The sequence below is a fragment of the Calliphora vicina genome, chromosome 3 (assembly GCF_958450345.1).
Source record: "Calliphora vicina chromosome 3, idCalVici1.1, whole genome shotgun sequence".
In the NCBI taxonomy this organism is placed as follows: Eukaryota; Metazoa; Arthropoda; class Insecta; order Diptera; family Calliphoridae; genus Calliphora; species Calliphora vicina.
The window spans coordinates 16,914,758-16,934,295 of record NC_088782.1 but is presented as its reverse complement, the minus strand read 5'-3'; the positions used below and the strand labels follow the sequence as shown (position 1 = coordinate 16,934,295).

At 28.5% G+C, this 19,538-nt stretch overlaps 1 protein-coding gene across 1 annotated transcript in view; it reads right to left on the bottom strand.

The window, feature by feature from the left end:
* dar1 (dendritic arbor reduction 1) overlaps positions 1 to 19,538 on the bottom strand; it is a 129,738-nt gene that overhangs the window by 18,543 nt on the left and 91,657 nt on the right. Inside the window, exons 4-5 of the mRNA XM_065506487.1 lie at positions 18,661 to 19,411; positions 6,752 to 6,811 (exon numbers count right to left, since the gene is read on the bottom strand). Coding sequence (XP_065362559.1) covers positions 6,752 to 6,811; positions 18,661 to 19,411 — 811 coding nt within the window. The remainder of the gene's footprint in view (positions 1 to 6,751; positions 6,812 to 18,660; positions 19,412 to 19,538) is intronic.

The window sequence follows — 19,538 nt, the reverse complement described above, 5'->3', positions numbered from 1 at the left end:
ATTTGAAATCTGTAATGTTTGCTGGATTTCGCAAAACGTGATTTAAAGTCTTGTGGTCAAATTTTATGCAGAAAAAATCACTCCACATGGAAGAAACAAATGTTGATTGTTTAGATTTTTTTGAACGCCTTTCGTGCTTTAAACCATGCGTTGTTGCATCATCATCATCAACAGCCTCATGGACGTCTTATTATAAAGCATCCACCAACAACCTAACCAACTACAAGATGAATGAAAGAAAAACAAAATAGTGGGTTTAAAATGAAATAACATGATCCCCCCAGAAAGCAGCAGATCTTTGGTCATACAAGTACCAGCTTCCTGGCCGAGTCTAAGGTAGTGTGGCAGTAGTATAAAAGTACAAATGTTAGATTTGTTTAAGACAACAAAGTAAATTTTTGCAAAACCACTGATGTCTGTATAAATAAATAAATAAAAATAAAGGAGTATAACTGACTGTGACTCAGATTACATGAGCTAAAATTTTGTTTACCCAATTTTGAATTTTATTTTATTTTTTGTGGCATCTACAGATTTGTATAATTTTTGTGTGCATTTGAAATCATTTCATTACATTTTTTTTTATATATACGCCTGATTGCAGAAACAAGCACACAAATTAATAAAATTAAATTGCAGCATTTATTTTCTTTTTAAACAACAAAAATCCTATAAAATAACAAAAAAAAAAAAACTAAATAAATAACGAAATTGTCTGCATGTTTGACTGCCAGCCTGTGTTACTGTATTCACTCACTCATTTGTTCATTCATCTTGTGGCTGTTACAAGCAATTTTATGGTGTATAATGCTGATAATTAATTGTGGGGTATGTGGTGATTTATTTAAGCTTTTATTAAATGAAACAAAACAAAAAATAGCAAAACAATCAGCTTTAAGCTGAAAAATTTATATACAAAATCAAAAATTTTATTAAATTTGTATAAAGTTTAGAAACTAAAGCTAAGTAATCTTCATTTAAATTTATAAACATAATTTAATAATAATATAAACGCCTTAAGAGCTGCTACATTTTTGACAGCCCTAAGGTAGGCTACATTTTACATAGCTTTATAACAGTAAAGAGAGCTTTAGTATTTTTAGATTGAGTTTAAATTAAAATCTGTTAATTAAAACTAAGAAAATTATTGGAAAATTCTGAATGTTTACGCAATTTCATGAAATAAAACGTCTGAAAAATCAATTTCTCAGAAAACAATTTACTGTATAAAAAATGTATTTAATTTTTTTCTACACATTCTTAGCATTTTTTTACAACAATAAATCTCAAAAAAAGTTTTGTACAAAAACTTTGTTTTTCAACTTTTACCTTATAAAAGCTTTCTCCCCAAAAATAAGACAATTTGAAGTTTTTTTTTTAGAAATCAGCGAAAAATAAAAATTGTAACAAAAAGCTTTTACAATGCCTTTTTTCAAAAATAAATTTATTATTATTTAAAAGCTTTTTAAAAAAATTAAGTACATCCAGAAAATATATTTAAAAAAAGCTTTCTTACAAAACCATAAAAAATCAAAAAAAATTATTTGCAAAAAAAGCTTTTTTTTTTTAAAAAAAAGAGCTTTTTTAGATTTTTTCTCAAAAAAAATAGGAAATAAAAATTTTTTAAAATTTTCAGAAATTTTTCAACAAAAAGCTTTTTGATATTTTTTTTTTGAAGAGCATTTTTAGATTTTTTTCTCAAAAAAGTAAGAAATATAATTTTTTAATATTGTAAAGTTTTTAGAAAAAAACATTATTTTCAGCAAAAAGCTTTTTGATTTGTTTTAGGAAAGAGCTTTTTAGATTTTTATTGAAAATAAAAGCTTTTTATCAAAAAGGTAAGAAATACAATTTTCTAATATTCTATACAATAAAGCTTTTATAAAAAAACATATTTCAATCATATTTTCACAAAGGAACTTTTACAACAACAGAATATTGCTTATTGAAAATAAGCAAGAAGAATAATTTTTCAATTTCTATTCAAAAAAAATCGTTTAGAAAAAATCTTAAAAGAACTTTTATAAGAACAGAATATTTTTTTTTTGAAAATTTTTTTTTTTAAGTAAATTTTTTTGAATAAAACTTTTAGTGAAAATTATCTTCAAAAAAGAGGTTTTTGATTTTTTTTAATAAAGGTTCTTTTTAAAATATCTCCAACAATATTTTTAAGTATTTTTAAAAAAAGAGCTTTTAAAAAATTAATTTTCATAATTTTTTTTAAAAGACAAATTCTTTCGAAAATATTTTTCCTAAAATTGAGATTTTTTTAAAAAAAATTGTTTCTATCATATAGGTTTTTTGTAAAAAAATATTTAAAAAAGCTTTCTTACAAAAACCTAAAAATAAATATAAAGGAAAACTGTCTTTATCAGAAAAATGTATTTTCAACGGGTTTGAATTTATTTTAGAAAAGAGCTTTTTTAGATTTTTATTGAAAATAATTTTTTTCCTTAAAAATGTAAGAAATATATTTTTTTAATATTTTATACAAATAGCTCTTACAACAAAAGAACATTGTTCTTTGAAAAAGCTTTGTTTTAAAAGAACATTTATTTGGAAAAAAAAACTTTTAGTGAAAAGAAAAATATTTCAATGAAGAGCTTTTTTAAATAGATTTTATGTATTTTTCAAAAAAGAGCTTTTTTATAAAGTTATTTTTTACAAGAAACTTTTATCCAAAATTTTATTCCTAAAAAATGGATTTTTCAAACAATTTCTATAAAAAAAGCTTCTTTTATTAAAACCTTTTTTTCAATTTTATGTGTTCAGCTGTTTTCATAAAAATTCCAAAAAGAACCTTTTTACAAAACAATTTTTTACTGAAATAAAGCTCTTGCATAAAAATATATTCTCTCTGCCATAAAGTTTTCGTGTTTTTAAACTGTTTTCTTTCTTTTGATTAAATAATCTTTACAAAAACGTTTTTTAGCCAAAAAACAATTTAGCTTTTACCAAAAAAGCTTTATAATATTTTTAATCATTTTATTTGTTAGAAAACGGTCTTTTCACGAGAAGATGCCTATTCAGAAAAATAAATTTTTTATCAGATTTCGTGATAACTAAATGAGCCGAATATCATTATAATGAAACATTCTAGCAAAATCTTAAAAAATTGTTTATTCTTTGAAAATAAGAACTCGATTTAAGAATCTAAACAATAACTTCAATAGCTCTCTAACAAATCCTTCATAATTTAACTTTATCAAAGTTAATGTTCATGTATTTCAAATCAATTTTTCCTTTTTCTACAATTTCATAAATAAAACATTCTTCAAAACTTGAGAAACTTCAAATTTTAGAACTTAGCCTTATACGAATCTCAAAATGCAATTTAATCCATTATCTTCAACAATCTTTCGAAATTATAATGAATCTCCAGCAACCACTTATTAACACTAATTTATTTCTCTTCTTTACAACAACTGTTTAAAACTGTCATAAACTCATTAAAATATCTACATCAACTACCATTAATCTAGTTACCAAGATTATATTCATTATCTCAATTATTTGATTAAATCTCAGTTGCTGCAACAAGATCTAAAAAAGATTTCAAAAGCAGCAGTACTCTCTACCAAACCCCCAAAGAAAAAAAAAATTTACGTGTTGCTTATAAATATTTAAACATCATCAAATTGCTGGCAGTAGCCAACAACTTAAAGAGTTTTGAGTGTTTTTTGTAATGAAAACAAGCCACCTTTTGAACAAACATGCATACAGCCAGCCATTCAGCCAGCTTGCTAGCCATACAGTAGTAGTGCGAATAATATAGAAAAAAAGTACAAGAAACTAAGAAAAAAAAAACAGAATTTAGTTTAAAGGTTTCGTAATGAGGTATGGACACGTTCTACTAACTAAAACTGTACGCTATGAAATGTTTGTTTGATACAGCACGCCTCTTGTATCCAGCATCCTTTTTTTATTTTTGTTATTTTCTTGTTTATATTTTTCTATAGTCTTGATTTTTCGTACGTTGTTTGTGGGGATACTTTTGTATGTACATGAGCAATGACTGCACTTTATTGGGATGTTGTTATTGTAGCTTTTGTGGGTCACTGTGTTAAGTTGTTGTATTACGTTATACAACAACAACAACAACGACAATAATAATAACAGAAGCAGCAACAATAACAATAACATCATCTACAATCAAGAAGTCAGTCAGAAGCAAGTGAATGAACAAACGACGCAACAACCTAAGCATACAAGTGGCAGTGGCAAAAAGCCTTTTTTTAACTCGCTTCATTTTTTTTCTCTACTTATTTAGCTTACAATACAAACTGCCTCTTATAAATTAGGTTAAGTGATGAATGAACAAACGTAGCATCCATTCAACCAACCATCCAAGAATAATGGACGGACGTTACGTTCGTTGTCTGAAAAACTTGGTTTGTTTATAAATGTTTGCATTCAAAAGTGCCTGCCTGAATGGTCAGCAAATGAAAGAATAATACAATTTTGTTTCTTCACTTTAGCTGTTTTTTTTTTTTGCTGCTGCTGTATGTTTAAATTTGGGGTAGACATACAAATGAAATTCTCAACAATATATTGCAATTTATTCTTTTGTTATGAATTCTTTTGTGGAAAAATAACAAAAAATACCACAAATTTTAAGAAAACTTTGAGTTTTTTTTTTTTGTAAAAAAAATCTACATTAATTTTAATCACCTGATAACGTGGGCTGTTGATGAAAATGTTTATTTAAATTGTTTTTATCGCAATAAAGATTTTCCATAACAGAATTTGTTTGTATCCAGCAAAGACTTATTTTTATAATTGCCTAAAAAAGCAGAATATCTTTTACAGCATTTAAATAGATGCCACGCCCATATTAACTATTTGGCATTTAAATATGAATTTTGTTAACCGATTTTGCTGATATTCAATCTCAAAATGACTTGGATAACAATGTGCGACAAATAATTCCAGTGAAATGTTACTGTTTTTCTGGTATTTTCTTTTTTGTACAAAATTTTAAATTTTAAAATTTCCTTGGAATTATTTGTCGCACAGAGTTATCCAAGACTCTATGAGATTGAATATCAGCAAAATCGGTTAACAAAATTCATATTTAAATTCCAAATAATTAATATGGGCGTGGCATCTATTTAGATGCTAAAGAATTTATCAAGAATTTCTTTTTTTTTTTTTGTATAAAATTTTAACATTTCCCTGGAATTATTTGTCGCACAGTGTTATCCAAGACTTTTTGAGATTGAATGTCAGCAAAATCGGTTAAAAAAAACTGTTAAAAAGTCATATTTAGTTGCCAAATAAAATTGTGTTTTAGTACTAAAATTTAGTTTTAGTTCTAAAAATTTAGTTTTATTACTAAAATTGAGCTTTAGTACTAAAATTTCGTTTCAGTACAAAACTTGGGTTTAGTACTAAAATTGAGTTTTAGTACCTACTAAAATTGACTTTTAGTACTAAAATTTATCCTTAGTACTAAACTTGTGTTTGAGTACTAAAATTGAGCTTTAGTACTAAAATTGAGTTTTAGTACTAAAATTGAGTTTTAGTACTAAAATTGAGTTTTAGTACTAAAATTGAGTTTTAGTACTAAAATTGAGTTTTAGTACTAAAATTGAGTTTTAGTACTGAAATTGAGTTTTAGTACTAAAATTGAGTTTTAGTACTAAACTTGTGTTTTAGTACTAAAATTGAGTTTTAGTACTAAAATTGATTTTTAGTACTAAAATTGAGTTTTAGTACTAAAATTGAGTTTTAGTACTAAAATTTAGTTTTAGAACTAAAATTGAGTTTTAGTACTAAAATTAATTTTTAGTACTAAAATTAATTTTTAGTACTAAAATTAATTTTTAGTACTAAAATTAATTTTTAGTACTAAAATTGGGTTTTAGTATTAAATTAAGCTTTAGTACTAAAATTGAGCTTTAGTACTAAAATTGAGTTTTAGTACTAAAATTGAGTTTTAGTACTAAAATTGAGTTTTAGTACTAAAATTGAGTTTTAGTACTAAAATTGAGTTTTAGTACTAAAATTGAGTTTTAGTACTAAAATTGAGTTTTAGTACTAAAATTGAGTTTTAGTACTAAAATTGAGTTTTAGTACTAAAATTGAGTTTTAGTACTAAAATTGAGTTTTAGTACTAAACATGTGTTTTAGTACTAAAATTGAGTTTTAGTACTAAAATTGAGTTTTAGTACTAAAATTGAGTTTTAGTACTAAAATTGAGTTTTAGTACTGAAATTGAGTTTTAGTACTAAAATTGAGTTTTAGTACTAAACTTGTGTTTTAGTACTAAACTTGTGTTTTAGTACTAAACTTGTGTTTTAGTACTAAACTTGTGTTTTAGTACTAAACTTGTGTTGTAGTACTAAAATTGAGTTTTAGTATAAAAAAAACAAATTTTGATACTAAAATTTAATTTTAGTACTAAAAAACCAAATTTGTGTACCAAAATTCAGTACTAAACAACCAAATTTTGGTACTAAATTAAAAAAAAAAAAAATTTTGGTACTAAAATAAAAATTTTATAATAAGAACAAATTTTCGTACAAACACAAAATTTTATTACTGAAACACAATTTTGGTCTTCAAACTGAATTTTAGTTCATGCAACTTAAAAAATTCCAAAACAAAAGATTTTAGACACAAACCTGTTCCTTAAATTGATTAAATCGCTTAAATCTTTTATAACTTTCAAATTTACCTACTTCACCCTTTAATTAGTAATTAAACAATAATTAAAAATAAAAACAATTGTCTTTACATTTTTGCTTACCTGTATGTATCCTTTGGTGTGCCTTTAAATGTGAACTTTTGGTATAAACTTTTGTACAACCTGTCAATAAAAAAAGAGAGAAAAAAAAGAAAAATCCCAAATAAATAACACAAATATTTATAAATATTAGAAAGGTTAACAAGAAAACCAAAATAGTAATAACGAATTATAAATTAATAACACATATTTTTAAATCATTGCAATTGTAATCATTTTACCACAATAACACGATTAACACGATTTTTTGTGGTGGCTATAACAATACAAATCTTCCCTTTTGCCACTTGTTCAGCTAAAGAAGAAAAAAATCAGATTTTTTTTCCTTCTCCCCCATTTGAAAGTCAAACTACAACTGTAAATTTTAATTTTAAAATTCACATTTTACTCATACAATAATACTTACAACAAATAAACATAAATAAATGCATATAAAAGGTGCCAGATAAATAACTAAGTAGTTGTTGTAGCAAAAGAAGAAGTAGGAGATTTTTGTGTTTTTTTTTATTCAAAAAAATACCATACTACTTGCAACACTCTGAAATAAATCTACCTTATTTGTGGCGAAATGCAATTTAATGCACAAAAATACCAAACAAATAAAATCACTAACAGAAATATACAAAAAACCAAGAAAAAACTGAATTGGAAAACCACCTTATAGTACTTAACTATAATAATAATAATGGTATGTAGAGGAGTTTGCTACATGTTGCATGTTATTTAATGTTGGCAACCTGTTGCTTGTCGTGTTTTATGTTCACTCTTAGAAAATCACAAATAGTGGGGAAACAAAAAACTACACTATCAAAAATTGATATTCAAACATACTGAGCACCAGAAGATTAAAAAGAATGTATTCATTTTTGAATAACGGAAAAAATATTCATTAGTTTAGAATAACTGATCTGACAGTTTTTATATAAAAAAAACGCATTAGGACAAAATCAGCATTTTGCAAATTCAGTACTAAAAGAAAATTTTAATACTAAAGGGCAATTTTATTACCAAAACTGTGTTAGTTTGAAAATTGAGTTTTACTATTAAAATTCAATATTAGTACAATTAACACAAAATACTATTTTAGTACTAAAACTATATTTAGACACTAAAAATAAACCTTAGTACAAACATATAATTTAGTATAAAATACAATATTTATAATAAAATGTAATTTCTGTACTAAAACACGATTTATGTGCTGTTTTTCTATAGCGAACGAGTACTTTGAGTGAAAATTTAACATGTGCTTTGTTATTGAAACAAAAACAAAATACATGTAAAACGTCCACTCAAAGCACTCGTTCGCTATAGACTAAAATTAAATTTTAGTACTAAAAGTAAAATTTAGTACAAAAATTCAAATTTAGTTCATAATCTTAATTTTAGTACTAAAACCCAATTTTAGTATTAAAACTCAATTTTAGTACTAAAACTAAATTATAATACTAAAACTTAATTTTAGTTCTAAAAGCAAAATTTTGTACTAAAAGTCAAATTTAGTACTAAAAGTCAAACTTAGTACTTAATCTTAATTTTAGTACTTAAACTCAATTTTAGTAATAAAACTAAATTTTAGTACCAAAATTCAATTTTTGTATTAAAACTAAATTATAGTACTAAAACTCAATTATAGTACTAAAACTTAATTTTAGTTCTATAAGCAAAATTTAGTAGTAAAAATCAAATTTAATACTAAAATTCAAATTAAGTACTTAATGTCAAATTTAGTACTAAAAGTCAATTATAATACTAAAACATAATTTTAGTTCTAAAAGCAAAATTTTGTACTAAAAGTCAAATTTAGTACTAAACGTCAAATTTAGTACTAAAAGTCAAATTTAGTACTTAATCTTAATTTTAGTACTAAAACTAAATTTTAGTAAATTAAACTGAATACTAAAACTAAATTTTAGTACTAAAACTAAATTTTAGTACTAAAACTAAATTTTAGTACTAAGACTAAATTTTAGTACTAAAACTAAATTTTAGTATAAAACTCAATTTTTGTACTAAAACTAAATTTTAGTACTAAAACTCAATTTTTGTACTAAAATACAATTATAGTCTAAAACTTTTAGTTCTGAAAGTAAAATTTAGTACTAAGAGTCAAATTTAGTACTAAACGTCAAATTTAGTACTTAAAGTAAAATTTAGTACTACAAGTCAAATTTAGTACTTAATCTTAATTTTAGTACTAAAACTAATTTTTTGTACTAAAACAAAATTTTAGTACTAAAACTAAATTTTAGTACTAAAACTAAATTTTTGTACTAAAACTAATTTTTTGTACTAAAACTCAATTATAGTACTAAAACTTAATATTAGTTCTAAAAGTAAAATTTAGTACTAAAGGTCAAATTTAGTACTAAACGTCAAATTTAGTACTAACACTTAATTTTAGTACTAAAACTGAATTTTAGTACTAAAACTGAATTTTAGTACTAAAACTTAATTTTAGTACTAAAACTAAATTTTAGTACCAAAACTCAAGTACTAAAACCCTTTTTTAGTACCAAAACTCTATTTTAATTAATACCAATTTAAACTCATTCTTATAATTTCATACCTTTACAAAAACCGTGTCCTCAACTAACATTTTTTCTATTAGATTGCTTTATGGATTTATTTGTTGTTGTATGTCTTATTATAATATGTTTTTATGTGGTTGAGGTTTTTTTTATAATTTTTTTTCCAAAACAATTTTTCGTAAACATTTTGATGCATTATTTTTTTTTGCCTGCATCTTGATATGGTTAATATTGGAAATATTAGTAGTAAATGCAATGCTATAGTAAAGAAACAAAAACAACAACAAAAATTTGAATGTATGAATTTTTACTTAAATAACACAAATTAAGGTTGTTTATTGGGTCAATTGTATGAGAAGATAGATATGAATTTGAAATGAAATGCAAGCCAAAACCAAACCAATTCCTTATTAATGGTTAACAAGTGGCAAAACAACAAGTGAACGTTTTATACATATTTTTTTTTGTTTCTTCCAAGATGTGGGTAAAATGTTATTTAAACTAATTATATTTTGTAAAATGAGCAGTAGTAACAAAAAAATTACACCAAATAAAATATTTCTGTGTTTTTTTTTCCACTTTTCTAATTTACATGAACTTTTGTAAATTATGGCTTTATTTGTGTGTGGAATTGTTTGCTGGAAAAAAAAAAAAATATCTTATTGGCACCTTTAGTTTATTATGGTTTTAATCTTGACAATAATACTTAAATTTATAAAAATATAATGGAAAAAAATTTTAGACGTGTTTAAAATAAATTGAACGTGCTACGCATAATAGATAAACTTGAGTTCTTTTTTTTGTAGTTGTTGTTAGTATACAACATTGTTTTTTTTTTATTTGTTGCTGCTGTTAACGTTAATACACTTGTTTGGCTTATACTTTATAAGCACGTTACATTATTGGTAGTTGAATTGACATTAAGACTAAGAGAGTTTATATTGTATTGTTTATTGGAAGTTTTTTTTTGCTATTGTTGTTCAGAAATGAGTACCCTACGCTAATTTAGTATTACTCTAAGTTTATCAGTAATAAAGATTTTGCCAGTTTTAAATCTGGCTTTGTAAGTTTTTTGAACCATGTGTAAAATTTGTTTTGATTTACTTAAAAACTTTGCAAATTTTTGTAATTAATGACTTTTTAGGAAAAATATATCCGGAAAACATTAAAAGTTCATCCGCTCACCTTCAAAAAAATCTTACATTGTCTACCATCGTGTGTTGTTTTCCACACATACGGTATTTTGCGCTAGCAATTAAATTATTTTTAATAATACGCTGTTTCTAGAGCAAAATACATAGAAATCACATATGTGTTGAAAACTACACACCAGAGTTAGAAACGTCGGTTTTTATATATTTCATTTTCAAAAAATATTTTTGTATATTGCTGTGCCTAATTGATGTATACCAAGTGTCCAGATATTTTGTGAACAAATTTTACATTGTTTACCACCATGTGTTGTTTTCCACACATACGGTATGTCTTCGTATTTTGCGCTAACAACATATTTTTTTTAAACATATATTACACAATCATTTCTGTTCCTAGAGCAAAATAGATAGAAATAACATATGTGTTGAAAACCACACACCAGAGTTAGAAACGTCGGTTTTTAAATTTCACGTTTTCATAAAATATTTTTGATCAAATCTCCAGATATTTTGTGATTATTGCTTTAATAATTTTTTCTTAAATGTATAAAAAAGATTCATTATGTGTGTTTTTTCACACATAGATATTTTGCGCTAGCAACATAATTTTTTTTAAACATATTTTTTACACAAACATTGCGGTTGTGGATACGCTGTTCTTACAGCAAAATATATAGAAATTACATATGTGTTGAAAACCACACACTAATGTTAGAAACGTCGCTTTTTAAATATCTCCTTTTCATAAAATATTTTTGAATATTTCTGTGCTAAATTAAGGTTTACCATATGGCCAGATATTTTGTGAACATTGCTTAAATAATTTGTTCTTAAATGTATAAAAAATATTAATTTTGTGTGGTTTTTCACACAAGTATGGGATGAAAGTTAAAATGTACTTCTTAGGAACTTAAGAAACATAGTTTTCGATTAGAGTAGTATTGTTCAAAGTCGTTTACTTCCAATCAGAATTTTTTCTTGTTGTTAGACGTTTGGAAAATAAACATTTTGTTTCTTTCATTTTCATCAATTTTAGTTAGTTAACATTTACCAGTAGTCTTTTGACTGTCACTGCTGTAGTTGTTGTCTGTCCACTGTGATGTTTTCAAAAAAGAAGAAAACAATCCACACAAAACGCATTTTTTTCCAGGCTGCTATTGTATATTATTTGATTTTTTGTAGCCTTCATTCATTGTCCAACATAAAACAGCAGCACGTACAAAATATTTGAAATGTCTACTTCAGTAAACTTTAACTATTCTTTACTATATTTATCAAGACAATAGTCTTTGGTAATAATACCGTAAGAATTCATCCATCCAATCATCCATACACACGCTCAACTAACTTGGAGACTCTAATATAGACGGACAGAGGTGGGACGGACGGACAGTTGGACACTTTGGTACGCATGAAAGTTTTTATATTTCTACTCTTTGGCTGTGTTTTTCCCTACAAACTCTAAAACATTCAAACAAAACATATTTGTATTGAATGTTTGTTTGTACATTGTTGATTTTTTTTCTTCTACATGTTGGTGTTTTTGTTTTTTTTTTGTTCAGATATTTTCTTGCTTATATTTTGTATTCAACATTACAGATGTCAATCTACAATCTTAACAATCTGATGCGTGCATTTATGTCATAATAACTTCATTTGGTAGCAATGTTAACGTAAAGTAAAGTGAATGAATAGCACAGACTTGTGTAAAACAAGCAACCAAACGCAGCCAGCCACTAAGAAAAAAGAGATGGAAAGATGTTAGGACAGACAGCCAGACGGACGGACGGACTTACGTACGTACAGTTTGACATACGTATGGACATACAGGCGGACAGACAGTCACCTATGTTTACCGGCTTTTTGTGCCAAAATTGGTATATAAACGTGTCACATATGCTTTTTAGACATTTATTTAACAATTTTCTGTATTAAGTATGTCTTGCAGTTTTTTCTTCTTTTTTTTTACTATTTGTTTTGTGTGGTTTTTAGCTGTTGCTTGTTTCTTTCAGATTTAGTTTTTTTTTCTAAATAAATTTAAGTTAATCTCTTGCAGAAAGACGAGAGTTAAATGTGTGGCTTTTTTTATGGATTTTTCATATTTTTTTTTCTTCTATTTATTTGTATTTTAAATAAATTTTAAGACATGGGTGTTGTTTGTAAGGAAATTAACCTAAATTATATACATGCAGTGCGTACAAAAAAGAGAAAATATTTAGCTTGTTTTTTTCTTTAATTTTCTTAACAATATAATAATAATGCTTTGTTTAACTACAATTTCAGTTAATTAGTTTGAATTCAGGGGGGCTTAAAAACAAAAGACTTAGAAAGAACAAAGTTATGATACTTTCAAGAGTTATAAAGTGACAGGAAGTGAATATTTAGTGGTTCAGCTTTTCAAAAAGTCAATATAAATCAATTCCCAACTAGAAATGTAAAGCTTTTTAGCTAAATACATTGCTACAAATTTAAATATAAAACTGTAGTTTTGTTTTAAAGGTTGTCCCAAATGTACGCCAGATTTGAATTATGTAGAATACGATTTTCTTCTCTAGACAGTTGTTTTTTTAGGGAATTATAAATGCTACAGAATAGGGTTATAAATATCGGACGTCGGACAAATGGCCTCCATGGATTTGCTAGATTATAGGCTCTCTTCTTTCAAAAATGTTCAGTTTTTAACTACATATTCTTAGGGTGAATGTAAGTACATTTGTAAGCGAGACCCATGATTTTTGTCAAATGGTAACCAAACTAACTAGCGTTTCAGTCAAATAATAAGTAGTTACCACTAAGCTCCAACATTACTTGCTGGCTTACTAGTTTTTGAGTTTTTGCTGGGGTATTATTCAAAAACATATTTTTATTAAAACGAGGATAATTAGTAAGATTTCTGTCCTTTGAAGAAGGATATCTCGAAATTCATATGTTAAATTTCTTTTTCATGAAAATTAACAAATTAATGTAAATAAAAACAAGTAAGAGTGCTATATTCGGCCAATTCACCAAATTATACTTCAAAATTTTAAATATTTTTAGGTAATATTGGACATGGGGTTAAATAGTTAATAGCGAAATTAAAAATGTGTAAGACCACAAAAAACCTGTGTACGAAGTTTAAATAAATTTGCCTTGTCCAAAATGTACATAAGCATATTTATTACCTTCTTCGGATTCCCTATGGAATTACAAATGAATGAATATGTGATGATTTATTTCAGAATATGATAATTGAAGGGACTTGGATTTTCAAAAAAAGTTGCCAGGAAACTTAAAATTGTTTTAGAAATATTTATGAGACAAATTTTAAATATTTTCAGAATATGATAATTAGGGCGAATGTGAACATTTTGAAAAGACATATCGAACAGGGCAAACATTGTTCTAGAACTTTTGTTCAAAATAAAAAAAGTTCTCCTTTTTGGAGTCGTTTTAAACCTCAGTTATCCATGAGAACCAATTCGTTGAACAAATATTTATATAATTTCATAAAAACTAAAAAAAATGTTACACTAAGCAACAAAAAATGCTGCTACAACAGAAACTAGTGCAAACTACACTTTTAAACAACAACAACATAAAATTCTATTTTGACATTGTATGGTTTGTTACATGTCATGTGTTACATGTGTGTGCACAATATTGTATCTTACTGTCTGTCTGTCCGTCCGTCTCTCTGTCTGCTTTGGCATCATCAAGCAAATAAACGATGTCTTCGGTAGACGAACAAAAAAACATACAAAAAATCTAATATCGAAATAATAAAAAAATAGGAAAAACGTAAGCCTTGTTGTATAACATGACATTAATGCAGAAAATCCACTTTTTTCAAGTTGCTGTTGTATTTGTCTTCTTGTAACACACTTGAAAAGACTCATATGAAGTATGTGTGTCTCCAGAAACAAGACACAAAAGAGGTGTAAGTGTATGAGCATAATTGTAACGTTTGTCAGTTGGCTGTTGTTTGTTGTTGTTGCTGGTGTTGCTGGTGTTGCTGTCGTTTCATGTAAGAAACTAGGTGATCTAAAGCACTGATTAAACTTGCAACATGCAACATAAGCAAAAATGACAAACACCACTAACAGCAACAGCAACAAACACTAAACTTAACATTAAAAACACTAACATATGACAAATGAAACTGAAACATTGTTGGGTAAATAAAAAAATAAATAAAACAAGCCAAACAACGAAAGACTTGCCACAAAACTGTTGTTACATGATGGAGCACACAAAAAAGTTAAAAACAGAAAAAGTGAAAAAATAACACTTTAACACTAATCCCAAATAATAGTTAGTGGGTGGTTAAAGGTGGTAATGGCTACAGCAGGAACAAGCCAAAATTTAAAACTCCAGCTAACATAACTTTTTTTGTTATATGTTTTTTTGATTATTGTTTTAATTTTTCTTTTTTTCTTGCTATTGTTTTTACTCCATCTTAATTTAAGTTTTTTTTTGCTGTTATTGTTATTTTGTCACATACAAATCTACACACATTTAAGCCAATTATCATTTAAGTGGTAATTACTTAACACAGACAGCGGCTTTTAGTGTTTTGTACAACCTTTTATAGTCAACACCACCAAGTGCGTGCTTTGCACAACATAATAATTAATTATTTAATGTTGAACAAATATGGCAAAAATGTATTAATTAGTATCAAATTATGGTCAAAGTTATGTGTTCGAACGTTCGGTTTGTATGCATGTCGTTTAAAACTGAACAAAAAAAAATAGCTAACGCTAAAAATGCCCGCAAACAATGTGGGTAAAAATGCCTTGAAATTCCATGTAGAAAAATAAGGAAAATTTCCCACGACTTTAAGTTTACAATAATATAACACTTATACACTTACTTACAAGCTAGGCTTACAAGATGATTCCTAAACTAGAACAATCATTGAGATTTCCTTTTTTTTCTTATTCTCTTTTTTCTATTAGCTAGCTTAAGTTATAGTTTTAGTACAGTTTTGCAGGGGAATTAAAAACTTTGTTTTTATATGTTTTTAATGAAAATTTATGTTTGTACAAGAATTTTTATGGCAGTTTTATTAATATTAAGTGCTGATGTCGACGCCATTCAGTGGCTGGTAGAAATTATCAATTTTTTGAAAAAAATAAATTGTGTCTTAAATCTTGTGTTTTAGAGGGGCTTAGAAGAAGTTATGAAAATATGATCTAGATTAGAGTTCATAACTAGATTTTGACATTTTATAAAAGAAAAAAATTTCATGTTATCCGTGTATTAAGCCTTTTGATTTTATATGGTTAAATCCCAAAATATTTTCACATCAATGAAACTTATTTCCAAATTAGGGAATTTTAATAAATTATTGCTTTAACGATACTTTGATCTTTGGATTTAACATAATTGCTTTAGACCCCCTAGACTGAATGGGATAATGCAAATTAACTTGACATCATTCTATATTATCTACGTCCAGCTCATATGCATAATGTACGAGCTTTTACAACAGAGCTTTTGTGCTTTCACACCGACAGGAGTACAACAAGCAATATTTTGCAAACAAACAACGATCAGTCCATGTTACGCTATGCACTTTGAAAAAAGAGCTTTCAAAGCTGTTTAACACTAATTCAAATATCGATGTATTGGTGCTTGGACGCAACTGTTCTTGATTAAAGATTATCCTGAAACCTGAACATTTAGAACGGGATTAACAAGGCATATGTGGCCATCTACTCTTGCAAGAGGGCAGTTGCTACTAACTGGGGTATTTGGCCGAAGGGTATCAATGGGATCTTCAAAACAGTTGTGAAACCCATGTTGTTTTATAGAGTTTTGGTGTGGTGGCATGCCTTGGAGAAAGCTTCTCACCGGAAGGCCGTTGAACGAGTTCTAAGGACTATTGCGATACTCATTACAGGCGCTGTAAGGTCTACTTCTTCTAAAGCACTTTTTACTGTTTTAAACTGGTTGCCAGTTGATTTTATGGTGATAGAAATGGCTCTGCTGTGAGACTGAATTCTGGCTGCTCGTGGTCTGGCAAGGACCTCAGGCACTCTAGCAATGTTGATCACTGCATCGCAAAACCATTCCTGACATGCAATTTCATATTTTAATTCCGAACTGGGATATATGGCTGCGTGAAATCTACCCCCTGACGATGTCGGCTCTAAAAGGAATAAAATAGTCGGTGGAGGTTTCTTTATCGAGAACTATAGGACAAAATCGTAGTTAAGGCTACCTAATTTCTGCACTGCTCTTTAAGCGAAAATTACTGCCATAAAACTTGCATCCAATTGGCTGAGGTATTGTCGAATATCTAGAGATATATGTGTATTTACTGATAGCATCTAGGTTAACCGAAGAATGACGGTTATTCTTAAATGAGATAGCGAGACATTCTAGGATAACGCTTATATGGGTCAGTGAACACGATGGAAATCAGGGTAATTGTATAGCAGACGAATGGCCCAAATGGGGAGCGATGATTGCTGATGAGACGATTGATCCATTTTCTGATATTTTCCTTGCAAAATGTAAGATGGTTGTACAGCAGAGACTATATAAGACTGAACCTTTAAGGTGGTCTAACGAATCCAGCTGTGTTAGTCGACCTGGCTCGTATACAGTGCCGGCAGAACGAATCTTCTTATAGATTTGCGTCGTGAGGAAATAAGGCTAATTGCTTCCTTTATTACAGTAGATGCTGTCGAAATGAAGAAGTGTAGGAGACTGTGTCCCACCTATTCTGCTAAACGCCCGTATCTGGCAAACTTGAGGGAACACATCCTTGGTACCACCTTCATTTCATGTTTAAATGAGTTATCAAGGATGAATCTAAGATGTAATCACTCCTGCATCAGATAATGTGGTTGGTTCACCTTGGAAACAACGGATGAGTATTAATATCCTGCTGTTTACTTCTTAGGTATCTTAATGGAATGAGTTTTGAATGGACCCAAGTGAGCTGTTTAACGAGAGGCAGCCCATGAAACCTATCCTAATTGCTTTAAAAAGTAATGACCAGTCTAAGTAAAAATTGCAAAAAAAATAGGTTAACACGATCAAAACATTTGATGTAGTTTATCCAAGACAACCATATGAATTACAACAAATTTATGTGTCATCAATCATCTAGTGAGCTTTGCCCATTTTAAGTCGAGGGCCATATCACGTCAACAAACAAATATGTCGAATTTGGGACGAAATCCATCCATATGGGATTCATGAGCATCCAATGCATCCCGAAAAAGTTACTATTTGCTGTGTTTTTTGGGCTGGCGGCTTCATCGGTCTATATTTCTATGAGAACGACGATGCCCAGGTCATCACAATCAATGGCGAGCTGTATAGGTCGATGATTATCAACTTCTTTTGGACTGAAATGGATGATACGGACACCACGCTTCATGCCACATAGCTCATGCCACATTGTACATTCTGCAGTAGCGATTTGAACACCTGGTCATCTCACATATAGGTGATGAGAACTGTCCACCGAGATCGTGTGCCGTTACCCTGTTAGGTTTTGTGGGATTTTCTTAAGGTCTCTGCAAATAAGATGTAAACATCAGCGGCCCTCAAAGCCAACATATTGCATGTCATAGGTGAAATTCAGCCTGCTTTATGCGTTATGTAAACTTGGACATTTCGTATGGGCGCCAGTAATGAAAATCGGACCGAGGAAAAAAATTTGGCATCGTTTTGAGACCTTGAGGCTCCTCCTCCCCTGGTTCAATTCTAGTTTAGTTTTAGTTTCGAAGTCACATATCTAAAAAATCAAATTTTTCAGCTGGATACTTTTAGAGTTTAGAAGTATTTTGGTGAATAACTCATAAAATAAAAGCGAGTCCACTTTAAATATTTCTACAACTACAGAATGGGTTTAAGTCAAAATTTTGAAAATTTTATTCAAAATTTAAGACGTCATATGTTTGGACCTGAGAGGTTCTCGAGTTAAAAGCTCTATGATTTGATAAACAGTTGCAATACCTAATAACTGTGCAAAATTTAGTTAAAATCGGAATGGGATGGAATCTCCCCAATGTTGTTTCAGAAGAAGAAAAAAAAAGAAAAAAACTACAGAACAGTAATCATTTTGGTAAAAATCCTAAAAGTTGCAATGAAAAAGATCACGGTTTAACAATAGCATTGGAAAATTTAAGCCAATTCATTTAAATATTCCTCTATTTTAACCACCACAAGCCTAAAAATATCTCCAAATTCCCAAATTGTCTTTATTAAAAAATCCCTTACTTACCCACATAATCACAGTGATGTATACGTCTTTTCTCCAACTCGGGATTATTGCGACGATTATAGCGTACTGAACGCACAGATGGCACAATTAAGTTGGCCAAATGAGCCGGTGTAGCTGAGGCAGATGACGACACTGACGCTGTATGACCACCGCCCCTAGTCGTTGAGCTAATGTTGCTGTTATTAGTTGTAGAAGCAGCTATTGCTGCTGTATTGCTATTGGCTGATGAATTAACCAACAACTGAGCACCTGTTTGGCCCAATGTGGTTAGAGAACGACCCGGACTCATAAGATGGCCCACAGCTGTGGGAGAACTAGAATGCAGTGTTATAATATTGGGGCAGATGGAGGAAAGTGGATGACCCTGTTGTTGTAGCTGTTGCTGCTGCTGCTGTTGGTAAGGAGGTGGAGGTGTTGTACGTCTATTGTTTTGCTGCTGCTGCTGATTATGATGCTGGTGTTGTTGTTGTTGTTGTTGTTGTTGCTGCTGTTGATGTTGATTAGCTTGAGCTACAGCATGTGCGGCTGCTGCTGCCATTGAACTACCCGGACTTCCGGGATCAGAACTGGGAGGTGTTAGTGGCGGCACAAACATATGCCTTGAACTACTATTGCTGGCCGCACTGCTGCTGCCACTACTGGTTTGTGATTGTGCGGCCGGTATTAGAGCAGGTGGACATAATTGTGCATTTTGTAAATGATGAGGTGGTGGCGGCGGTGGAGCGGGTATTTGGTATTTACTATGAAAAGGCTGTTAAATTAGAAAACAAAACAAAACAACAACATAATAATATTACGTCAATAAAATATAAAATACATTTAATATGTTGGTTTAAAAACAAAAATAAAAAAATAAATAATAAAGCTTTAACCAAGAC